The following is a 26489-nucleotide window of genomic DNA, read 5'->3' on the forward strand; positions in this document are numbered from 1 at the left end:
GCAGGATGACAGTGAAGGCTGAGCACTAACTTAAACTTGAACCATGCCTCTGATTATGCTGACTTAATTTCCCATTAAAAGTTTGACCTCCACCCCAAAACTAAATTACATGGCGCAGTTGCTTTGCAAACAGTCCTTCCCTGTTGTTGGGCAGGGACACGCAGGAGCCACAAAGAAACCCTGCAGCTAAGGAAAGCCTGGCTGAAAGGAGGCTCCTTCTTGTTTAAAAGCATCCTTTCCTCAGCATTTCCCCACCTCAGGCTAGCAAGGCGCCGTGGCCAGCGGCACTGGCTTCCCAGGCCTGGCCAGTGCCGCAGTGCCTGCAGGAGGCCGCACCCCACCGCCAACTGCCAACTGCCGCCACCAGCCCGCACCACCTCTCACAGGACATGGCGCTGCCCTGGCTGGCCGCGCCCTGGCTGTGGCTCTGCTGGCTGGGCAGCGGTGGCTGCTTGCGCTGCGGCGACGAGCGGCTGGTGTATTCAATCACGTTCGCCAAGGACGCGAAGGCGGCGAGATGCACCCAGGTGAGCTACAACCGCACCAAGCCCATCCTCCTGCAGCACCCCTGTAGCCAGTACCACTTCTGGGGCAAACAAAAGATATCTGTGTACCTGGGGAAGGACGTTTTCATCAGCATGACTACTTTCGAGTCCAGCCTCTCCCCGCTCTCCATCCCAGAAGAACTTGAGGCCAAAGAAGCGGTCGTCAGCGCCATTGCCTTCGTGCACACGGACAGAGTTTCGATGGTGATTAACGGCCGGGTCTACCTGTACTTCAAGAGCCCTGACAGATGGGTCCCGTCAGCGGGAGTCAGCTCATCTGTGTCCGAACTCTCAAATGTCCACTGCTGCTATACAGGAGAGGACTCCCAGTGCAAGATGGTCAGCTGGACCCTTTTTGCCTACGACACGGGGCACTCGGTCTCTGACAGCCACATCTTCCTTTCGAAGGACGGGGGTTACACGTTCACACGTGTTCAGATCAGTACAGGAGAGCAAGGCGTGCTGCTTGGTGTCTACAATTTCATCTCTTTTGGCCTAACTGGCCTGCTTATCAACAGAACCGAAGAGGATGAGACAGGGAAGGCAGCAGGGGCTTATTTCAGATACTTCGGTACTGAAAACAACCACATGTCCAGCTATAGCTCTGCAATCTTCCACCTGCTGTCCAAAGGCCCTGCTAAACTTTGGAGTATCCATAGTCTTGGCTTGAGGGGTTTCATCATTCTCTGGACAACAGACATTTTGCTTATATCCTCCAACAATGGCTTGATTATGGATGAAGTGACTGTCATGCCCACAAAGAAGTTTCAAAACACTACCTTCCCTGACAGCGGTTTCTCCCTTGTGACTGTTAGCAGGTCTGAGATTGCAGTCTTGACCCAGGACAGGCAAATCTTCTATGGCAGCCTTAGCCTGGTCACTACTGTGGTGTATATTGCCACAGACAAGAGCATAGACTTGAACACCACAGTGATGTTGTTTGAAGAAAGAGGGTGGCTGACCTTACTCAGCCCTGTGATTAGCAATTTTTCTCAATTGTATGATTTCAAGAAATGCAAATTCAACTTGCAGTTAGCAATCTGGAGATCTCAGCAGTCCTGCGATGTGGAGATCCTTGAAGGAGATTTCCAGAACAAGATCTATTACATTGACATGCATGAGAACCTGACTTTGAATGCCACGTTTGTGCCCAAGCCAGGCAAAAGGTCCATTCCCCTGGTGACGGTGAGCAACCCCCATGTGCTGGCTTTCAGTGCAAAGATATTAGAGATAGGCTTTACATATGATGGAAACACCAAATATCTTTTGCACATCGATCTGCAGCAGCAGTATTTCTCCGGCTTTGCCGAGCGTGATTTCTGTGATGGCTTACTTGATGGGGAGATATCTACTGTCACTGTGGACATCCCTGACAAAGGCATTGGCTGTGTTGATGTGGCTCCTTTGACTGCACTTGTTGCAGTGTCCTGTCCACCTACAAAGCATATTAGAATTTTTAAAAATATAACAGCATGTGACAAAGGCCTCATTCAGGAAGCAGTACTGAAGAATAATTTCAGTTACACAATTAGCTATGAAATATATGACCCACAGTTTCTTGCCAGGCCGAATATACAGCAAGACAACCTACAGATCAAATATGATTTTAAGAATCTGGGATGTCCTCTTCTGGTATATTACAAAAACCCTTGGGTGCCAATTCTTGAGTTATGGGAAAATGGTGCATTTCAGAAGCACGTCTCTGCTGAATTTGTTATGTTTGAAATAAATGGAATGCATAACTATGATTATCTTTTGACTGCTAGTGATGTCAATTGTTTCTCTCAACCTCAAAATTGGACTGCTTTGCTAAAAGAGCAGGAGTCTCCAGACCCGCATACTGCATGGACCAGAAGAAACTATATGAGCTGTAAGAACAGGAATGGACCTGAATTAAAGTGGCCCTCAGTCAAGTATCAAGTTCTTGGTGGAGGCAAAAACAAGATCATTTTCCCTCCATATAATGGTCTGTATGTTTTTAAAGCCATTATAGTGGATACATTTTACAGTTACTGTGACTTATCCATAACCTTCTCAATTTATGTCTACGGTGCCTTTCCCAGGAGCTACCTAAATTTTCAGGCCACACTGATAAGCCTTCTGATTTTAATTTTACTTTTGATTTTGACAGGCTACTTCCTACCTCATTTATCACTCAAAAAAATTCACCCAAAAGTTAAAGTATTTTGAGTACACTTTTTGAAAGACTATGGGAAATCTAACCAGAGAATTTCCTTTTTAGTTGAAGAAGTTCTGTTGTTTTTGTTATAAAGATGTGACAAGAGAAATTAGAGAACTAGCTCAATGTCCATTTTCTAGTTAGAGAGTTCCAATTTCAAAATTAATAGAACTTTAAGAGGAAGTTGCATTACAATAGCTTTAACATGCTAATCAGATTTTTTTTTCCTCCCCATTTTTTCATTCTAAGTTTTTCACTGACCTTTTGTGGCTAGTCCTACTTACTGCTGCACCGTATAGTTTTTTGGGTTTGGGTTTTTTTTTTTTTTTTTTAAGAAAACTATTTTCCAGTACAAATGCATTATTTCACAAATATGACAGCTTTTAATTTTGGAAACAGCTTTTAAGTTTAATATAACTGAGTTTCATAGGATTTCTTACTAATCTGTATCCATGAAGGTTTTGTGACAAACACCAATAATCTCCAGATTTAAAAACTTGAGCTTGTAATAAGCAAGTCTTTGGACAGATAACATAGCTTTTCACTCATGCTGAGTATCAGAAGAATATTACCTGCCTAATAGTTATATACATATAGTACTGTGAAAGAACCAGCATTCTGAAAAATTTCTAAATCCATTTTATGGATGGATGATTTTTTTTTAAGTGGTTTGGTAGACATTTTCCTAATAAGACAGCAATATTCAATCAAAACTAAGCCTACCACACAGTAAGACAGCCATTTTGTCTATAATTAGACAGCAGTTAATACTTTTGCTATAAACCATTTCACACAACTCAGTATTTGAGAATTCTGTAAATTTCAAATATACAATTTAATTTTTGGTATGTAGTACTAGTTAAGGCCTTATTCTATTATGTAGAATGTTCAAATGAGATTTAAATAAAGCAATTTAGGATAAAGATGAGTTTCCATCATACATAATTTAGATTCCAAGTTAAAGTTATTTTTTTCCTGTTTTGAGTCATAAGATAGTTTAGTTAAAATGAGGAAACAAGTTCCAAACACATCATAGCTATATCAGAGTAACCAATCCTAAAAAAAAAAAAAAACAAAAAAAACACACACACACACACACACACCACCACACTATAGTTAGTGGGATTTCTACCATTTTTGAGAAGGAAGTGCAGGAAGTACAGAAAAGGCACAAGACCTTGCTGTAACGTCATGGTCATCTTCTATAACAGTAAAAGAAATCAAATCTCTGTGCAGGTAAATGGGATAACTGAAGTACAGAATAGAGCCTCTTTAAGAGGCTTGCTCAGGAGATTTAGGACATTCTTTGAACTATAGTAGCAACCAACCTAACTGTATATGAATCAAATGCAGTCTTTGCATGCTCACAAAAACAGTTAAAGATTTCATCTTTTCTAGTGACTAGCAGCTATAGCTAGTCCGGAATTTGTGACTTGGCAGTCTGAACAACAAATTAAATAGCTCTTCAATGTGCCAGCAGACTCCTGCATAATTGTTGAGCACAGGTATTCCACGTTGCCTCCCTCAGCTCGCACCTGTATCGCTGTGGTCAGTTTCTTCCCTCCTCTCTTTTTTCAGGCTGCTAGAGTCCAGCCCTCTTGGGACAGTTTCTCTAGACCTGTCCCTTGCCATTTCAACCCTTCTGCCAGGCTTATTCACGTGCTTTCACAAGTTTAACCGAAGTGAAACGCTCTTAACTCATCACAACATTCAGCTTACCTGCTTTCTCAGTATCCCATAAGTGTAGTACAGAGCTTTGAAAGCAACTTTAAGGTGAATTCTTATACCATTCAGCCACAAATGCTCTTCTACCATCTCCAGGCAGCATTCTTCTCCAATGTCCTTAAACAGCTTTGATTGTAAGCACTTCAGTGGTAAGTCCACAGGACAGATACTGACAGCTCATATAAGCTGAAAGACACTGTCTATTGCTTCGAGTATACATTTATTAGTATGTGTGACAAGTCCCATAAGCAACTACATAGAGATGGAATATCTGTCATCCTAATTCAATTTGCATATAAAAAACTAAGCAAGGAAGATTTTATTTTTGCTGCTTTATAGGAGACAGTTAAAAAACATGCAGCAAGCAGGCTGAACTACTAGGGAAAGCATAAGAATAGCATATAAATGAAATCAACAATTTAGCTGCCATACTATAAATGCCTTTTATTCACATCCACTCAAATATTAAAACACTCTCTCAAACTTCAGGAAGTGATGTAAAACAAAAGGTATCAGCCGCATGGATTGATATTCTCTCCATTCTTGAGCTATGCTTTCATAAACATTACATACTAAGTCATACTCATGGCTTATTAAGGATGCTATATAACCTTATGATTCCAGATTTTCATTGCACAAAACAATAATCCACCAATACAGAATTTCACTCCCCCCCACGAGACGACTAAAACTACCCGAATTCCCATAGCACTTATGTTTCTTTAGAACTGAAGAGGATGTAGTAGAGCATGCTCTAAGTATGAAACTGATGGCAGAATTCACACCATTTCAGGACCAAATTACAGGTTAGTGAAACAGCTCATTGAAAATTTTAATACATTTAAGAAGTTAAGCTTTATTTTTAAAGATATGGAATTATTGCCATGTTTTATTTAGTAAAAGTCTAAATTATGCCCAAATTCTCTACCATGCCCAAAGTAAAACTGAATGTTGCCAAAAAAATGGCTTAAGTTTTATGGTTTTATAGCAGAAAATTCACTAGATATCTGAAACCAAAAAAATTCCCCTGGATCATGTCATTTTTGAGGACTTCTTTCCAACTGCATGCAAAACAATATAATATGCTAATTTACTCTAAACTGTATGGCAGGCTCAAGGATTCTGAATGAATACTGTTATTCAGCAAGTAGCAATTTCAGCCTTTACAGAGATGCTTGTTTGCTAAAAAGCATGACTAGGTAAGTTTTATTTAAATACAACTGTTTTTAGTTATCTCTATGGGTGCAAACATGCACATAGTTTTCCATCTGAGAATTCCTTAAGGAGCCAGGTTTAACTATTTCTGCTTGCCAGCTCTTCTAAACAATTGCACAGTAAACTTCTGTTCTGCCCCAGAAATTACTACATTCTGAACAGTTTACTTTGTCAAACTAGTAATGCACCATGAAAGAACTGGTGCCCATTTGTAAATAAAGCATTTAATTTTAATGGTTACAATAGAGAGTCATTCCCTGGACACAGCATGGCAGCGGTCTTTTCTAACAGTGTACTCTGCTTTAAAAGTTAGGATCACAACTTCTGCTTTTTCAGGAAGTTGTCTTAGAATGTGACAAAAAAAAAAAAAAAAAAAAACACACACAACACACACAACTTCAGTACTTTCTTAATCACCATGTCAGGAAGTAGAATAAGCAGGAGATTTCACAGAAACATGCCAGGAATCACTTAAGGGTAGTCCTCCAATCTGCCCAACAGCAGAAAAGGAACAACTCAAGCCCAGAAGCAACATATTGCTAGATAAGTATCCAGTTCATAGATCAACATGATCTGCAGTCATATTAAATATACAGCTACGAAAGATCATGGGCTATAAAGGGATTCCAACACTGAGGAAGTGTTAAGTCCTAGAGGTAGTCATATAGTAGCTCTGGATAAAAAGAAATCAAAAATCTTTTCCAAAAAAAATGTGTGTATATATATGTGTGTGTATACATATATATACACACACACATCTGGAGGCAGATGTACCATTTCATTAAAAAAAAGTAGAAATTGTCCTATTAGGGAAACTTTCTTCAACTACAAGATACAGCAGACTTCCAGAAGTCTTTGGTTTGCTTAGGTGCTTCAGATTTCCCCTGTACCCAGTTAACCCATCATAAGCCATAATTCCCTAATTCTAGCTGGTTTCACTGCACTTGACTGCTTCACACTGCCTTCTCCATGTTCAGCAGATGTTATTCAAAATAAAAATCCCCCAGCACATAGTAATTGAAATTTCCCAGGTAGCTGTACTCTGAGGATTGTACCAGGGAGCACTGTATAAGAAGGCAAAAGGCAAGTACAACAAGCACTACAACTTTCATCTTATATCAACATTACACATGACAACAGGCCAGAACCTCACCTGAACTAAAAGGACCAGTATGAACACAGTACACAAATGAATTTCTATATATAATCCGCACCTGTAGATTCTGCTACAGCCATATAAAGGAGGCAAAAAAACAGCTACAAGTCTATACAGTGAATATGGTGTATGTTTTATTCTATTTACAGTACATTTGTTATAAATATAATACATTTCTTGAAAATCTTGGGTAGATTTTTTTTTAAAACAGATCAATTGTTATAGTTACATAATAAAGCAAGTGACAATTTAAATGACAATCTCATGGTTGTGAAATAGTGCATTCTGTGCTGAGATGAATGAGAAAATACTCAAACTGGTTGAAAAATTATTTCTGAAACATTTTAGGTGGACTTGTGTGTAAACCTTGACAGGTCACCAGCTTTCATAAACATGAAAGCTCAAAATAATCTTAAACTAATTTAAAAAAAACACTGAGAATCAGATTTGAGACACCCTATTGAACTTCACAGTAAGGCTGGAATTTATCATGACTAATGGCTTAAGCCAGGAAAAAGCCAGTGAGGGTTTCTTCCTGAACCATATCCTAATACAGTCACAAATATTAAACACACCATGCTGGAAGTTAAACAGCAGTCAAACTTGCATCTTTGACAGGGCATAGGACAGAAATATGTCCAGATTTGGAGTTAGAGTATTTTGTGTTATGAATATCTTAGTTACCAGAGAAATGCATTATAAAAAGATAAATGTATTTTCAGTCCAACGTGCGTTGCATTGAGAAATAAACTGACAAGTAGTCTGAATATTTTGCTAGTTTCTTTCCTACACAATCTTTAGTAACCAGTTAGATGTTGAGGTGCAATTTCCAAAAACTGCAGCAAACATCAGTCAGCAATATAAGAAAAGAATCCCATTTATTTTGTCTTTTAATATGATCTTTCAAGAAGTGGTCAGATATTATTGATAATGATCAGCGCAGGCATGGAGTTCTGCTGGCTTGTTTCAAACAAAGTTACTTGGTCTGCTAGCTTGGCAAATACCCGGGGAGTTCCAAGATTATAAACGCCCGTATGAACAAAGCAAGCTTTCAGCTGCAAGCTGTAGACCTCCTGGCTTTTAAGTTGAAGCTTGTACTGCGTTTGCCCAAGCCACGTAAAAGATCCATGTATTTCTAGTGCTTCTGGGCTGAAAGAGAAAGTAGAGTTTATTTCTCCTCTTTTTGAAGCATATATTACTATTTTACATAAATCCCTCAACTTTACAGGCCTCCTAGGATTTCAGGGTGCACTCTGTATCTGTGTTCTCTCCCTTACAAAGGAGGTGCTCATCTATGCTTGTTGCAAATCCTTTGTCAAAAGTCAGGAATTGGAAATGCAAGTTACTATTTTGGCAGTCTTCAAATGTGAAAGTTCTCACTGTCAATTTTCTTTGCACATCTTGGAAGCTGCAAGTTCTTTTGACTGCCTGCCTATACTAACTTACCCAAGTGCACCATGCTTTGTTTTTTTTCCCCCCCACACCTTATCTTTAAAAGGCCAAGGTTTTTGCAGCAAGGGAAAGTGAGACTTTCAAGATTAACAATTGCAAGCACAGGTACACACAGAACTGCACTTAATACTCACCATGATGCTAAATGTAGCTCCAAAAAAGTCTGTATGTCCTTCATATTCTAGAAACACAGACACAGACACAGCCAGACTTCCTAGTCACCCTTGGGTATCTTGATGGATTTCCACTTGTACTTATCAGTCCCATTTAACTCCAGATCCTTACTTCTTCCCCAAATACTTCCTACCTTCTTACTTCTATAACTCGTATGTGACATACTGCTTTACAGCTGCTCCCCCCTTGGCTCAGGTGGATCAATACAAATCTTTAAAACATTTCTTTGGTTCCTAATATACATACATACACACTAAGAAATTATAAATTCCAGTGTATTCCCACCTTTTTATAGAACTGGCACAAATACTAATGGAGCTAGTCACAAGATCCAAATTGTCACAGTCCCAGAAATTCCTAGATGAGGCATCCTAAGGTCTGCCCTATGAGCTAGAGTTAAATCAAAGCATGTATCATACAGAAATAGTCAACATGGATATACACTGCTTTAGAGACCTCACATCAATGTTTCTTAGAATTCAAGGCACATGGCTGCCCTATCCTGACAGAGCTTTGCCTTATAACACTGCTGCAGAGTAACCACCTTGCATAAACACACCAGATTAGTGCATAGCTTCCTCCTTTTAACTTATAAATAAAATAGACTTCCATTTTCTCCATTTCTGAACCCGTGTATTACACTCCGAGCTTTCAATTTCTATTTGTCTGGACAGACCGCTGGCAAGGAGCAAGTGTTCCCTGTGACTACAGCTATCTCAATGTCTTTCATAACCTGCTTTTTCCCCCACCCCACCCCAGGACTAYACAGTCAGGGTTGCCACCAAGTCTATTATGTGGTACCAGTGCAACTAGCATTATATCTGACAATAGACTTCCCCCTCCCCCCACCCTCATCAGAATTATACATGAGTCAAATTCCCTTGTTTTAACAGAAGTGGAAGAATTATGTGGTAATGCTATCTTTCCCACAGAAAGCCTTAGCAAAACTTTTAGAAACAATTCACAAAACATTTCTGCAGTGCTGGTATTTTCTCAAGTAATACTACAGTTCCAAACAAAAATCCACAGTCATAAGAATCAGCTGATAAACCTAGGGGAAATTTTAAAAATATTTAAGGTTCTGTGACATTATGTGACATACCAAACTACACTTCAGGAAACAGTACTTAAGTTTAAACTTGAAAAGCTCATTTCTACAAATTCTTTGATATTTTAAAATGAAAAAACACATGTTTAAAAATGTAGGTTTGCTGAAGCTAGTACTTTGCAGGTCTTTTTCTGGAAAAATATGGAAGTATTTTTAACTGGCAAAGTTAAACTGAACTCTTCAGAAGTTACAATTCAAGGTTCTTTCTTAACAGTAGTCAGAAAGACAGCAAAAACTGAACAGTGACTGAAGACTCCCATACGAAGCTTTTATCACCTTGTGTTCTTCTATAGAAACCACTTGGGGGGGGGGGGGAACGACACTTATTCTAGATATTTAGCACATTTAAAACATTTTAAGACTTCCTAAAATCCAGAAGCATTCTCAGAAAGTATTAACTAACGTGCACACATTACCTTGTTGTTTTATGCCGCAAATCAATCATCACATCTACAACAGCTTGGGAACAATTGGAAAGTAGGAGAGTGACAGGTACTAGACAGAGGCTGCAAAGAGAAATAGTTTAGTAGCTAAGGAGAAAAAAAAGCTTTACTCTGAATAGTCTCAACTACAGTCTTAAATAGATTTTTAAAAATTCAACTCATGCAAAATTAACATGTAGTTGTCTATTATACAACAGTCTGAGACGGCGTACATTGCAATATAGCCACTTAAATTCACTAATTATTTATATCAAAGCTATAAATTGAGGCAAACACTAAGCCACAGCTGAGTTACCACCTTCCTTTGTCCAACTGAGAGAGATCAGCACGAGTGTAAATACAGGAAAGCTACTGATGTATAACAAGAGAAGTTTCACAATGAGATAGCCTGGTCCAACATGCAGTTCTTTAAATTTGTTTAGAACATTTTCTTCAAAACATTTTCCCCAGACACTTCTCTTCTGCACTGCCTTCCATAGAGTAATTGCTTGCAACTGATGCCGTAAAGTTTTAGCCAGAAAAATGCCCAACAGAAGCCAAGACAGTACATATGCATTTGCTGTAAATTTAAGCCACCACTCTGAATACAGCTAGTGCAGTCCATTGTGTTGCATACACAGAATTAGTATGACTGTTTTTATAAATAAGATGGCAGCCAGAAGAACCTGAGACTTCTACAGACAGATGTATAAACTACTGCAGCCAAAACAGCTCTCTATGTATGAAGTGGTTTGCACCACTGGAATTCCTTGCCTTTGCTTAACAGTTCAGATATCCTAAGCCTGACTTACAAAAAAATTTTTTTTTTTTTTACACTGGAATTTATAATGAATAAAATATAAAAACTTGGTATGGAAATAATAATGCTTTATAACAAAAATAAGCCACCTCATAAAGAAAACCCTCTGTTTTGGCAACTTAATTACATTAACTGAAATTAAAGTAAATGTGAGTGGAACATGATAGAGTTCTCAGACTAAACACCACAAACCTAAATGGGTATCTTCTTGCTTAGAGTACAGTTCACTTCCTATCTGGAAGTGAATCAGCACGCTTTGTTCAGTTCATTTGAGTTGTGAAAGAGTCAAGATTTTACAGGTTCCAATTAATTCACTCTAGCAGTCTGCTTTCTGACAGGGGTTATTTCTGAGATTCTTCTGGGAGACAAGCTCCAGTGATCTAAACTGTTACCACCTTTCCTTACAACACAGATCAGAATCACTCACAGCTAATCTTGATAAGCCAGATACTGTAGATATTATAACAGTTCTTTTAAAACTACCAGGTTACTTCCTGTCTAGCTCCTCAGAGTAGTTACACTATTTCCTCCTTTGCCTTCCCCCCCCAAAATAAGTGGAAAGGCAGCAAAATATTTATTTTGCTTTCAGCAAGTTCAATAACCTTACTAGTTAATATTAAAACTGAACTGCAGTATGACAGCCCGTTTCTTTAAGAGAAACTTTTGTTTCACATATACAACTCAAGCAGTGAGAGTTTCAAAATTCAGCAACATTTCATCTTTGTCCACCATACAGTTTTATCATCTTCTGCATCATAATTCACATAGCATCTCTCAACAGGATTTATATCAAATTAACACTATTTCAATGGTTTCTACAGGAAACATTACACTAACCTTTTTTGATGAAATGAATGACTAAAAGACTCTGGATAATGAAGCCTGGTCTTGATAAGATTGGAGAGCTGCTCTGGTGTTGGTCTTGCAGGTACTGGGGTGTTTTCTGGTCGAAAAAACCTTAAAAGGGCCGTTTCTGGTAATTCCTAAAACAAATTCAGAATGAAGTTTAAAACATTGATATGAGGGTACTGTGCAACACAACACAAGAAATTCAGTCAAAATTAAAATTTTCAATTACTAACTGTAACTCCAGGACACAAATCTATACCATTATGAAGCTTACAGTTTTTCTCCATGTATTTTGTATTTAAGCGTCCTAGATAAGGAAGTGATATGACTCATCTGTTAGCTTCTTTTGAGACAAGAGATTTTACAGTCACTTGTGAAACACTATCTGTGCACGTTTCACAAAAGCATGTTCATGTGTGGGGGCTTATTTTTATTTTGATTAAGAAAAAAAGGGACAGCATTTGAACAGTTCCTAATTCAACAGCTATATCTAAAGAACCGAAGCGCCAACTCTGTAAAGTTCACAATAGGAAAGCCAATAGCAAGGTTCCCCAAAATGGATCCAACATAAAACAAACAACACACGGAAGTTTATGGGAACATGCTAACAATGACCGAAGAACACGCTAAGGCAGAATAAGATCTGTATAGCAAGCTCTCACAGATGTGAAAGTTATCTTCCCTTGTCCCCAGCTGAAAGCCCAAATCAAGCACTGACACTACTTGGGGGGGTATCCCAGCCCTGTGGGCAGACTCAATCTCTGAAGCAGAAGAAATCAGATGATGCAGAAAGATGCAGTGCCAGTAAGGCAAGTCGGGCTGCATTTGGTCCAGCACCAGAGTACTACTGTAACTGTCTAACATCATCTAATCTGTTTTGCAAGCAGGATTTACTGAGGAAGTGGCTACCTTTCATCATTTCCTTAGAAATCTATTCTGCAAAAAGTCCACATTTAGAAGACGAAAAGAAAAAAGAAGAATTTGCAGCAATAAATATAGCAATATCTACTAAGAGAAACTACGGGAGGATTTAGAAACACTAGTATGCCATCAGTACAGTGTGACAATGTCTTCTTTTTGTCTAAGGGTGATGAGTTGTGCCTTATAAATTGAAAAGGAACACTATAGGCAGTAAAACCCCACTGAATAACAGGCAGCGAGACATGGGCCACAGTGAAGTCAGCAACCATTGTGCAAGCTATGATCACAGTCAATGTTTGCCTGTGCTTGGTATAACAGGAAAACATCAGAATTTTTATCAAGCTTGCAATCCTTTCCTTTAAAAGGAATGGGAACTCTCTTAAAATGTAATTTGAGGCACAAGAAAGATATTTCACAATAACAGTGAAATACATCCAGTAAGTGCTTGAATGAATTTGGTTTCTTCCCTATTCTATGGGCATCTAACCTGATGGAAGTTGACAGCATGAAAAACACTGGTCAGAGATTAGATATTACCTAATTAACAAACTTAAGTTATAATTTTTCATTTAAATTGATCTGTCCCCTGAAGGTATAATACAACTGATTATTCAATGCCCTTTTTAACAACATATCAATATCCTACATGCTGTAGTTTTCCCTAGAGTGAATTACCTGTTCCAAGTCCTCCCAATCAGAATTCCCGAGTATTTTTTTTAAACCCTACAAAAGACAGATACGAAGGTTTATCTCTACAAATAGACAATAGCATCATGAACACCAGCAGGAACATTTATTGATGAAAAGGCAGAATGTCTTTAATGTTTCAAACCTTTACTTCTAATATTACATTTCCACTGAAGGACTGGAAAGCAGTAAGATTAACAATTTAACATCACAGAGACACAGACATCTTTATCCGAATCAGACTCCTAGAGACTGACCTGAATTAAGATTTAACTCTAAATTAGGTTGCTCAAAGTCTAGCTATTTGTAACTTTGTATCTGGAACACAGGCTAAAAAAATAATAATAAAGTAACATTTAGCACACAATTCTCTTAGGCAATGCTTCAGGAAAAAGTTAAGCATCTCCAAATGATAACCAAAAGATCTGCATATAAATCAGGGAGCTGCTTAGAGACAGCTAATAAGTAATGCTAAGTTTAAGGATACATTAGACTCCTTCCCTATGCTACAACTTGGGAAATTGAACCAAAGCTACAAAAAAGACACCCATACTCATTTGGGCACCTGTACCCTCCCCTCAAGAATATACACCAAGCAGGTAACAGCCTCAACTTCTAAGACTTTCACAGTCACTTACAATAGAAACAAAGTAAAACAAAAACAAGAATCAAACAGGTAGGATTTTGTTGCTGAAGGCACTCCTAGAATACCAGTCCAAATGGCGTATTGCCTTTAAGGCAAAACCAAAGTTCTGACATCTAAGGTCAGCCTGTTGACCTTTACAAAGCCTCCAGAAGTGCTGTGGGCTCCAGCACACAACAAGCACCATATATTCCAGACAAGAAGGACAAAACAATGGTTAAGACACCTTAACAGTTTTTTTTTTAAAAGGGAATATATTTGAAGGTCTCCATCCATCCACACTGGTAGTGATACAGATGGACTTGGTTGGAAAGAACCATAAGAGGAGTTAGGAAGAACTGTAGGGGTTTTTGTTTTTTTTCCTACAGCTGTTTAATTTGTACATTTCCATTATTTAAAAAAAAAAAGAGTCAGTAGTGAAAGATGTGGCTCTGTTGCAATTACCTTCCAACAGCTGCAAGGCTGTACAATTAACGTTAGGAAAGTTGTTTCTGCTTTCAAGAAAGATTTTTGCTGCATGAGTGATTCACATCTACAAACGCCAGTTTCAGATATATACACCTAAAACTAGACATATGCTTACTGCTCCAAGTAAAATAATCTTCACAACACCACTTTTTGATTAGTTGCAAAAAAAACCACAATCTTTAGAGTCTGATTTTTGCTACCTTGCTTCAAAGTCATGTATTACCCTTACATCGAATTGTTAGAATCACATGTTAATTATTCACAACTGTTTTAGATTTCTTATGCAACTGAACTACTGTGCTAATTAAAGTCGAAAAAGTCAAAATTTATACCCAATTCAAAGCATCTCTGCATTATACCATAGATATAATAGATTGAACTCCATCTATATGTTATGGGGAGACCTAAGAGCAAGTTCTTCCCTTCTAACAGGTGGATGTAAGTGATATCTTCACATTCAGATATTTTAAAGGATTTTAAGTTGTGGTGGAATATTAGACAACTCTAAGTTTTTCATTTCAGAAACAATCTGCCCAATAACGTCAATGTCTCTTAGACACATCAGCAAAAATAAACATAGCAATTCAAGTTCAAAGCTGTGTGGAAATTCAGCAGTATTTTCCCCATTAATCAACAATTTCAGATAGTCAAAAGATTAGTAACACGGTCAATTAAGTGTGAAGGACCAATATGCATAGCATGGAGAAGAACCAAACAGGAAGCTCCAGAACAATCCTAAGGGTACAGAAAGGAAGACAGAGCACTTGAAAGCAACAAAATAAAAACAAGACAAAGATCTGAAGTTTTTCCTTCCTCCCTTTCCCATTTTAGAATAGGGAATTTCCGTTTTTTAAAGCCTGGCTTTAAGCTGGTTTTCTTGACCATATGACTTGCATATATTCACTCTAGCTCCTAACCCATTGAAACAGCTGCTCCAGAACAATATTCTACTAAGATAGCAATTAACATTTAAGCATGCATTTTAAGACACAGAAATATTATAGCCCTAGAGTCCAACACTTGATAAAGAAGTAGGTGCCAGTTTGTCAGCTATTCGAAATATTTTATTCATATGACAATAAGGAAAGCCAATCCTCTAGCTGGTACGGTAATGGGTACATTAATTCATACAACAGAGTGAAAACATATACTTCAGCTCTTACGTTCCCCTTAAGAATCTTGCTTTCCTTTCAGTAAGTTGGTTTAAAGAATGCCTTAAATCCATTCCAACAATCTATGTTGAATTCAAGTATTTCCCCTCAAACTCCAGACAAAACACTGAACTAGCACAAGATGTCACTTCTAATAACTCATTGTTAGAAAAAATTACCTGAATCTTACACCTCTCATGCCGTTCAAGAATTCCTACTTCCAACCAAACTGTTGTAGCCTCACTAAGCTACAACTATACTATATTAAGAAGCAGTGTAACCCAAAATGATTAGATTTGTGAAGTTAAACAGCTGGTACCAAGCCACCAGCATCCACACTACGTTTCATGGATTTTACTTTGGACTAGCACTAGTCTGATCCACAGGACTGAATCAGCAGCCCAGAGCATATGAGATGCAGTTCTGGAGCACATCTGGATTAACTCTGTCTGGAAGGAATCCAGCTCGTGCATTCCAAGGCCACTTCACAATGAAAATAAAGGGCTGCACATGGGGACAGTATCTTCAAGAACGTATGCCTAAACTAAAAAAAAAAAACACTCATAGACACTTGTATCTCATTCTAGACTTAAATCAATGCTAACTTTAAACTCACATGCATGAAACAAGTTTCAGATATAAAGACACACTACTCAAAAGCGCTGACATTCAGGAATGACAGCTCTAATAGACAGCTTTTCATCTTCAACCACAGCACTAAGTGTTTGACAACCAAAGGTATGGCAGATGCACCAACTGCACACTATTTCAGTCCCATCATATTAGAATTTGCTTTTTCTTTGGAAACTTTTCGCTTGAAATCACCAAAATACACAAAATGGGAGACAAAGCTGTAAGAAATTATATGGAAGATGGGCCCAGACTAGGAATGGAGGTTTAAAGTACTTCAACTTTCTTCTGTCTTTTTCCTAAGTTAAGGCAAAGAGGTCAAAAACTCAAGAGACAGAAGAGTTGTATTTTGGATGCAGTCACATTCTGACCTTCAGTTAATACAACCCAATTCCTAAGAAGAAACAAGCTTCAAAAGAAGCAAAACAGACCCCTAACAGTGTCACTGTCAAAGAGAACAGCCCTTAGTTACAAATAATCCAGCTAGCTTTTATTACTCTGAGACAGACTGCTATAGCTAGAACATCTGTTCAGACCTATTCAGTTTACTAACTTCTTACATCACCTATTTGTTATATCCTTGCTAGAGACTATAATTTATCACTTTGAAATCTTTCTATTTCTGGTTCAAAGAAAGCTATATTTAGCTTTGTTGCCCTACTTGTACCAAAGAGCAAATTTTTTTTTTTACATGTAGAAGTGAGGGAAGAGATAGGAGAATAAATACTTTCCTGACTGTTCAGAGAGCTTTACATATTTGAACAAACGTTTTAACTGTGCCAACATTCTTTAAATGTTGCTTGAACTTAAGTTCAAACTCCTAAAAGAAAGGGATGCAAGTACTTCATCAAATCACCTGAAAAAAGAAAAGCCTACTCTGCCCAGTAATCTATGCTCAAAAAAAGCCTTGGTTAGAATTAAGAGTTCATAATTCTATACTGAACACATGGTAAAAAAGTAAATGAAGCACATGCATTTAAAGTTCCATATAAAATTTATATAGTTTTTTTGTTGTCATTTTCTTGACAACCAGTGCTTTTGTTATTTCAATTTTTATCAAATGCTCTTGCAAGTTATGCTGCTGTGGTGCAGGAGTAATCACATGCTGCTGTCTACTCCACATCCCTGCTGCATCCATTACATCTTCCACAATGAGGTGAGCAGAAGAAAGTACCTGTCCTTGCCTTGCAGTTAGTGCAGTCTTAGCTTGGAAACCTTAAGAGGACTTAAGCTGTATTAGCATACCAGCTTAACACTGCAGAATTACAAAGCTCACTTCTTCAAGCTCTCTTAAGACTACACTTATTGATAGTTCTGGCTTTGAGACTTAAGAAGCTATCACTTGCACTCTGTCCTATCTTTAGGTTGCATCCGAAATGAGTGAGCACTATGAATGATAATCTACAAGCAGCTGCCGAAATAATGTGAAAAACATGACAGTGTCAAAGAAGAGCAGTAGAACTGTATTCAACAGGACTGCTTTACTGCAGCTTTATTTCTCTGAGGGGTTCTAGAAGTTTGGATAAATCCAGACTAAATCCTTGAGGGTAGGCAAAGAAGTAATCTCAGAGATATACAATAATTGGCAAAAGCAACAGAGATCAACCAGTACACAGTTTTTAATCAAAAACTCAACTATCTAAATTTGCTCAAGGCAGCTATTTGAAGAATTTAGCTAAGATTTTCGTAATTTTTCAGAAGGCGGGGGGGGGGGGAATCTATCTTATTCATGTTTTCTCCATGTCTATTCTAAGACTGTTCTTCTTGGTTGGGGATTACTGTATTGCCAGCCAGAAATACAAAGACTTCTTCACCGGTGACTACAGCATAGAGAAAGTGGAAGCAATTCAATTCAAGAGGAAAGAAGTTACTGAAAACAATAAGAGGAGCAAACAGAAGATTAATTATTAAAAAAAAAAAAAAAAGGAGGTAGTGAACCAGACTCTTGCATCCTAGGTGACACCTTGTTCAGAATCCACACATAGATCCATTTTTCAGGTCTAAGCAGCCCTGCATCACTTAAGAACTCTATAAAGTGTTAGTAAAAAGCATGCATCTCCATCTCCCTCTACTGTCTAGTTCACAGAAGACAGCCCAAAACACTATACTATCAGCCCAAAACATTCAGAAACTGTCTAGAGTTTCCAACCCAGCTGATGACATATAGAGAATAAATAAAGATTTACAAGACAAACTATTTGACTATTCCCTTACAAGTCTGTATCTGGAAGCTAATACTGAAAATGTTAAGTTAGAAGTATGATTTTTTTTTTTCCTGTTTCACTGCTTGTGTGACCTTAATGAAAGGGCAAGATAATTCAACAATAGTAGACAAACCTTAATAGTTGAACTACATTTATTTTTTCTACATAGCCTCATTTAATCCCATTTCTGAGGATTCTTTTAATTCTTCACTTCATTTACTCCATATATTTAACTGATGCAAAGTCTCAGATCACTTAATTTGTTACACCTCACTACCATCTCAAAAGAGTTTGTCTCCTCATGGTATAGAATTCCCATAAAAAAAGCAGTATGTAATGTTTAAAAATATATATTATATATTTATAATATATAATGTAAATAACAAATTATATATATAAAATATATAATAAATTTAAAAATAATAAAAGCATATTATATTTCTCAGTCTTCAGCAGTCCTGAGATTACAGGCTCTTAAAGTCTAAGCCAAACTTGAGTTTTGGCTACTTTGAGGACATAGGACTTTAGCATTTATTAAAACAACTAGTACTACTTTTAAAATATCATATTTCTATTGTTTATTCAAAAGATGCAGTTTTGTTTCCAACTAAGGTGCTTCACAACATTCTGGAAATTCATTAGCTACACTGAGGAAAGTGAATATGATATACGTTGCATCAACTGTATTAATGTGAAATTGAGATTATAGAGGGTGAATGCTAAAGTGGTAATAAGCATTTCTCAAAACAATTTGAAGGTACATCTTGGCACTGGTGGCAGGATTAATTTCATTTAGTTTTAGACAACTAAATCAAATGCAGACATCTAGAATTCCAATACAGTCAACAAGAAGCACAAATCCCTAGCATGTCTGAAGTTCAGTGATATGTTCACTTTAGGATGCAGGTGTGATTCCTCCAACTCTCCTCTCACTTCCCATGTGCTAGAACAAGGCCTTGATAAAATCAGGAACAGAAATCCACAACATTTTCTCTCCTCACTTTAGATGTCCACAATATGGACTACTGTTCTGTATACATCTTAAGACAAGAAAGAAAATACTGGAGTGGGTAGTTATTAGGGTAATACAGTATAGTATTGGCCACCATAGTTTGAGCCCACATATGTACAGAGCAAGTTTGTGTGCTTAAGAAAAGTGAAAAAAAGACTCTTCAGAGACAAGAGCTTAGATTTTCTTATTTTTCACTGCCAGTGAACAGCAGCCAGTTTACCTCAAACAATATACCCCTTTTAGTCTAAGGCCTTTCATAGGACAAACTAAACAGAAAGACTTCTTAATGAAGTGAAATATTTAAAGGCTTATGAAGCAAAGCGAAGTGTACAAATTCAGTTCAAAGAAATCCACTCATGTTAAGCATAAAACAGTATTTTACAGCCAATAGTCACATTTGTTTTTATATCGTGTGCTTGCCAAAGTAAGTGTTTAAGTAATACTTATCGCAAACTTGTATGAGAGCTCATCAAAAGCTATATGAGGTTTGCAATATTGGCAAAACACAAATAAGAGGCTGGCACTGAAGCAAGAGGGAACAGGATTGCACTGTTCAGCAAAAGACTGAACAGATGCAAGATTTGGGTTTTATTTTGCCTGTTAGTCTTCTTCACATAAACTGCATCCAGCACACATGGTTTTTATACAAACTTTCGTAACAACTATGAAAACTGTACATGTACCAGGAGTCCAGTTTGTTACAGATGCTATTTTCTTTGTGTAATTGAACAAGCTGTAAAATTTAGAAATGAAGCAGCATGTTATTAGTTGATCTCTTCCAACAGAAGCTTTCAGCATCTTTACTGCTCCAGCAATTCTGCTTTTCTGGTTTTAACTTCTTACGAGAAAAGCACTTACTTATAAATTGTACATAATAGTAAAATTTATATTATTCTGATTTTGTAACACTTCAAAGAAAAACCAAAATACCACTATTTTACTATTACCAATAACCAATGCTAACTTTGGCTTAATACCATTAATGAGCTTTTCTTCATCTGGTTCTAATCTGAAATACTAGAGAACAGTTTATTCCAACAGCTGTGTAGTTATACATTACCTGTATATTGCCTTTCTCCTCTTTAGTCCAAGTCTAGCTATTTCCGTACAGATGACTAATCAAATACCACAAGAGTGCAAAGTAGACAAATTGCATTGTTTAAAAATAACTCAAATCTTATGTTAGATTCTACAAAAGCACCAGAGTTTTTCCACTTATTTATATTTACAAGAAAGAACAAGTCAAGTCCATTTTGGGAAAAAGGCAATTATAAAGAAAGATTTTGTAATAAATTACCTGCTTCTGAGGAAAGGAAAAAGCCTCCTTCCCAACAGTGTTAAGAGCAACATGATGCTGGCCCTCCAAAATAAGCTGCTTATTGTCTTCCACAACATATGCCTACAGAATATAACAAGCAAAAATATTAGCAGACCAAAAACTATCATAAACTTCATAATACAGAATTACCAATTTCCCACTAACTTAAGTGGAAGAGTTTGTACTGTTCAAAACCTAAATGCTGCATGACCTGCATATTTTATGCATATGATTTTAGCTTTGCAAGACAACTTCTGAAGTTGAGATTGCTCACTTCTACTATTTAATATTTTTATCCTGGTAAATGGAACCATACTCTTCAAAGCACACTGAGTCACTCTTACAATTCTATGATAAAAGCAAGCATTAATGAACTTCACATTCTAAGAGTTCAGAAGAGCTCAAAAAGAACTCATTTGTAGGAATGCATACATCTAGAATAACGTAATGTCATTTAAGCATACTTATTACAGTAACAGCTATGAAGACTGTCTTGGCTTTTTGATAGCAAATTTAGTTTGCATGATTTCAGACAAAATTATATCTGCTTAAGTTCTGCATGAGTAAGCTTGAAAGTTCATGATGCCATGTCACATCATGATTTCTACTATTCATATTTCATAACCAAGTTACTACAAAGAGTGCAAAAAGGCCACTACCATACATACCTTCCACAATACAACAATGTTCAAATCCACTTCACTACACCTTTGTATTAGTCTGACTGCCTCATCAAATGATTGTTTCACAGCCCTTTGAGATGTGTGAGTATGAGATTGCACATGCATTCTTTTTAATTCAGAGGATAAGCTTTGGAAAAAAAAGTCTGCACAAGGACTGGCTGAACTTATTATCTGCAAGAGAAAAAGTGCTTTCAGAACAGGATGCAAATTGATACAAGCTACTCTTTAACAGGAGAGCTCATTACTGTAGTATTTCAGTTCCATTCTCAAGCAATCCTTTACAGACCTACAAGATGCGGCAAGCTTTAGCTTTTACACTTTTGTTACATAGGTTAGCTCTATATATAATGAGTCCTGAAAGATAATGTAGGAGAACAGAATCATAAAATACTGGCCTTAAATTATGACTAACAACCTTTCATTAAGGGCTATGACTGTTACCAGAGAGCCTGCCCTGATATACCAAGTATAGCTTGGAGGATAGACTCCAGCTCTCTCTAATAACTCACATGCAAATCATTATTACATTTTTACTTTATTAGGATTTTACTTACTAATAATCCCCTCAGGTTAGTTAACTAGGAGTATTTAACAAAGTTTGGAATGTACATTTTGCTACCTACTAACAGGAGAGATCAGAGTATAGCATATTCCACATAAGCGGCACAACCAGAAACGCTGTGCTGTTTGTCAAGCTTTCATCACTTGTGCTTACATTTTCCAACACCAAATACTTGCTGAGAGAAGTGTTTCCTAATGCCTCCCTTTGGAAAACAGTAAGCATAACAGCTCTGCAACAGCATATTCTGGGAATTGTTCTACCAGGAGAACCCTCCCATCAGGTGAAAGAGCCTGCCTTTGGAGTAACTGTCTAGAAGGGAATTTTCTCTTCCCTCCATTGGAGGGTATTTTCCTAAAAAGAAAGCTGAAGTCCCTGCAGCTCATCCAAATTTAAAATGCACAGATATCTGCCTCAGATTTTTAGTTCTAAACTCAATTTATATACCTATAAAGTAGAATGGCAGTGGCTTTTAAAAGCCAGCTACATAGATGGTAAATGTACACTTAGCATAAAACAATTAAGTACTGACACCTAGCTACACCTAAAGACACTACACTAGTGTAGATTTCTGTCCTGATTTGAATGGCCTTTTTTCTCAAGTTTTGGAGAAACATTCTCTGTACCAAGATCATTTGCTAAAAGGATTCTTCTTCAGACAATACTTGTGGGCTTAAATAGATTAAAAGGGCATGGTACTCTGGAATCTCAACCATTTAAGAAGTTACAGAAGTGGACTTCCTGAAACAATTGCAACCTAAATTAGTGGCTTTCAAATTCTGATAGCTATATTCATTGGAGGTTTACAGATTATTTTTAGAATGTGTCAGTAAGAAATAATTAAGAAAAGCAGTTGACGAAGAATCTGACCTCCTCAGATCTCTATTAGGAAACTAGGGGACTGGGAAATACTGAGAACTGCTCTGAAGATTCTGAAAGGAAGGAAAAAAACTAATATCTCARTACACTCCCATGAAAATAGTTCAGCAGTAGAGGCAACTGAAGCTTCCAGATTATCCACTAGACTGTGCTAGCTTGTACTGTATTTATATAAAAAGAGCTGATTTCAAAGAGAGTTAAAGTGAAAAATCCAACTTCCCCAACCATTAAAGCATTGTTTTAGTCTTTAAATTATAATAAGGCTTTCGCTGGGACACTTGCACATGACAGGTATTGATAACAAGATAAAATATGCGGTTGCACCAGTTCACTTACCTGTTCGTTTCCAAAGACAATGTCTGCAAACGTGTAATTTTCTAAGGGATAAAAAGAAAAAGCTTCTTTTCAGCATCATTGAAAAGTCACAACTTCAGCATGCAGTATCTAAATCTTATTTTCTTCAAAAGTTACCACATTCAGAACCTACCTTCTGAGTTTTTGCATCTTACTGCTTTAAAGCATAACTTTGCTCTCTCTCTGCTAGCGAGTTTAGCATCTGAAAGAAAAAGGTTGCAGACTTTTTTCTTCAACACATCAGCCAAATCAGTATCCAAGTCAGCCTTTGCACTTTGCAAGTCAAACACACTCATGAAACTTAAGCATATATAACTAAGCAGAGCAACTGCAAGAGTAAAGATGATATTTCTGCTGATCCCATTCATCTAGTTCTAGAACAGTAAGTGAGCTGTAATACATAAAGAAGGTAAGAAGAAGGAATGAAGGAACAGAAGACAGAAAATTCAGCCTTCAATATTAATGCAAGAGGAAGTCAGTATATTTAGACTCACGTCACTGACCTTTTACTTACTTGAACATATGGATAACATTGTTTTAGTCCATTTGTTAAATACCTTAACAGCACTTCTTCTTCTCCTAAATTTATCTGAGCAAATTAGCCTTTTTGAAAATTAGCAGGTTGTATTAGTTAAAGCAGGACACAGCATTTATCAGATATTCTGCTGGATTAGTTAAATTAACATTGATATAAATAACTGAAGGTAAAGGAATGCTGCCACATTTTTCTTGTGAAGCAAATTATCTGCCAACTCCGACATGGATTTCTCTACATCAACTAAATAATTTACACATAGATCAGTACCACTATTAAAACTAACGAACTCTGAAAACATTTTTCAATATACTTTTCTCCTGAAACAGTAACAAAAGAACTATAGTATGTTTGAAAGGGACAAAATTTTTGCAATTGAATCATTCTTAAAGACAAACTTAGCTCCTCATAAGATTCTTTTAAGTATTCTGTCAGGCAGAAGCTGGATTCCCTATACCTTTGATGATTTAAAAGAAAAAAAAACCCACAAACCTTTGTCTTCAGAGATGTTAACAGATTTTTGAAGCTTCCAGTGCTTGCTGTTACTTGAAACTTGTACTATATGAAATTCTTTAACACCAGTCTCACTCTAAGGAAGAAACAAAGATGATGTCAAACAAGATGAATCACAATTGTAATGTTCTGCATTGCTTAGTAAATGGTTATTGCAAGGTGGCAGTGTTGGAAACTAAGTCTTCTTTCACAATATCTATATCTGTAATATAGTATTTAAGGAGAGACAAGAGATTAAAAACCCATTGTAAAAACAAACAATCCCAGCCCCCAGCAACTTTCAGTTACAGTAAAGGAGGATACAATGAGAAGAGGAAACAAAAATCCCAGGGAAAGAAAAATCAGCAAGCTTTTTTTTTTTTTTTTTTTTTTTTAAATTAAAGACTCCCATAATCAAACCTAGGCTTTTGACTCCAGTGCAGAACACTGTCCACAAGGCCACTTAGTCCTCCAAGATGACTTCAGCAACCTTGCTAGATCATTCAGTAGCTGGTTTTCATTTTTTTATTTTTTCAAAAAGCAATTACATACATACATGATGAAAAGCAGCTTTTGGGTTGCTTTTATTTTTTGCAAACAGTGAAGCAGTAGCGAAGATTTAATTTCACAGAATGTTATCAGTTAACTTGATAAGGACTTTATAATACAATCCTCCCTCCTCAAAGGATGCTTGGGCAATATTTGCTTTAACAGCTGAAAAACATCAGGATTTACATACCTTTAACACAAAATGACAAATCAGTTCAACGATTCACCTAGTAGGTTAAATGCTTAGGAATTCTATTAAGTAGAGGATTAAACTACTTTGCTTTGTGGTTTAAAAAAACTGCAGCAGCTTTACCAAAAGAACAGTCAATTTAAAAAAACTGCAGCAGCTTTACCAAAAGAACAGTCAATTTAAAATAGTGTGGCGTGAAAAACAAATATTTTCATCTGCTGTGCTAAGCCAACATACCACAACAAACATATCTGTATTTTGATTATACATGCAGGAACCTGTTCAAGAGTTTGGCTAGTAAATTTACACAAGGATGCTTCCTTCAAGTTTGAGTAAAAATTTTGACTTCAAGGTCATCATTAATTCTACCATACTAGTGTTTTGACTGAAAGAGACGGGGGGGAAGGCGTTCAGAACCATCACAAAAGTTGTTAGCATCAAGAATGCATATGAATTTGGAATAAGTCATCCTACAGGAGGCGAGGGAAAAGAGACTCAGAGTCACAGTACTGCAATATGAGGAGAGAGTGTTACAGCAAGTTTCTGCAGTGAATTTTGACCAATAACTTACTGCTGGAAAGAAAGCATTAACATTAACTGGAATGATTAAATATGCGAGGTTTACTTAATGTTTCCAGTCAAAGTGGTTTTAAGAAAGCTTTTACTTCAATATTGGCTCTACTGATGACATTTATATGTCTGCTGAACTTAAGAACAATATAGTTATTTTTAATATGAACTTACAGTATTGATATTTTCTACATCCACAAACACCAACATATTATCCCCTTTGCCGCCTTCATCTTCAAGTGCATTACTTCTGCAGATAGTAGCTCGAATATGCAGAGACCGGCTAGTACAAATAACTGCAGTGTGCCTTAATACTCTATGACTAAGGAGGAGGAGAAGGGGCGGAGGGGGGCAGGGGAGAAAGAAGGAAGAAAAAAAAAAGATATTCTTCAGAACCAGGACTGCCATCTGGAACCTCTCATCAAGAAGTTTAACTTTTACATTGTCACTGGTATTAAGGACATTAGGCAGCTTATTCCTTTCCACCACCAAAAAGATACTTTTCTTTTTAGCTTCCTACCAAAAAGACAGTATGTTAACAACCATGCTGCATGAGTAGGTATTTGAAAACACATGCTGCTCAAACATGCAGTGTCTGAGGCAGTTCAAAATACTGAGAGAAAGTTCAGATGTTACCATGAAGAAAAATGCATCATCAATATTTCAGATATATGACTGCTGGCCTAGTGAAAGCAAACAGGCATTTATTGGCATAGGAACATAATTAAGTATTTGATGCCAGCACGTATTATGGGAAATACAGCTTTTAAGCAAATAAACTCTAAAAGGCCCACTAGTCATATCTGCTGCATAAATACTTATTAGAAAAGCATCAAGACAGAATACTGTTGCATTGAAAGAATTCCCCTAAACTGAGGATCTTCAAAGTTGGCTTTTAGAACCATCATCATTCTGTCCTTTTCCTATTGGCATCTAGACCAGCTCAACCTTCAGGCCAGCAAGCCTTTTGCAAAAGTCTCTGGAGGAGACATTAGTGGT

General features: G+C 37.1%; 2 protein-coding genes across 11 annotated transcripts in view; one reads left to right on the forward strand and one right to left on the reverse strand.

Moving 5' to 3' along the window:
• Positions 1–389: 389 nt before the first annotated feature.
• Positions 390–2735, forward strand: CATSPERD (cation channel sperm associated auxiliary subunit delta). The gene has a single exon (XM_026080000.1). It carries the CDS (start codon positions 390–392, stop codon positions 2733–2735), a length of 2346 nt encoding a protein of 781 aa, XP_025935785.1.
• Positions 2736–7679: 4944 nt separating this feature from the next.
• The window catches only part of TRAPPC8 (trafficking protein particle complex 8), a 53038-nt gene continuing 34228 nt past the window's right edge, over positions 7680–26489 (reverse strand). For 5 of the 10 annotated variants that reach the window (XM_026079992.1, XM_026079988.1, XM_026079995.1 and 2 more), the window contains 10 exons: positions 25665–25812; positions 24182–24278; positions 23288–23356; positions 23137–23177; positions 21348–21533; positions 20659–20760; positions 13242–13289; positions 11634–11779; positions 9971–10060; positions 7680–7969 (listed from right to left, as the gene is read on the reverse strand). In XM_026079992.1, the coding sequence (XP_025935777.1) occupies positions 7735–7969; positions 9971–10060; positions 11634–11779; positions 13242–13289; positions 20659–20760; positions 21348–21533; positions 23137–23177; positions 23288–23356; positions 24182–24278; positions 25665–25812 (1162 nt within the window). In that variant the 3' untranslated portion in view covers positions 7680–7734. Of the gene's footprint in view, positions 7970–8406; positions 9498–9970; positions 10061–11633; positions 11780–13241; positions 13290–20658; positions 20761–21347; positions 21534–23136; positions 23178–23287; positions 23357–24181; positions 24279–25664; positions 25813–26489 lie in introns of all 10 variants that reach the window. The other 5 variants (XM_026079993.1, XM_026079989.1, XR_003255810.1 and 2 more) reach the window with 4 other exon arrangements.

The sequence above is a fragment of the Apteryx rowi genome, unplaced genomic scaffold (genome assembly GCF_003343035.1).
Source record: "Apteryx rowi isolate R43461 unplaced genomic scaffold, aptRow1 scaffold_508, whole genome shotgun sequence".
NCBI lineage: Eukaryota > Metazoa > Chordata > Aves > Apterygiformes > Apterygidae > Apteryx > Apteryx rowi.

Coding starts and splice junctions, on each gene's coding strand:
- CATSPERD (XM_026080000.1), top strand. CDS start 390: ATGGCGCTGCCCTGGCTGGCCGCGCCCTGGCTGTGGCTCTGCTGGCTG.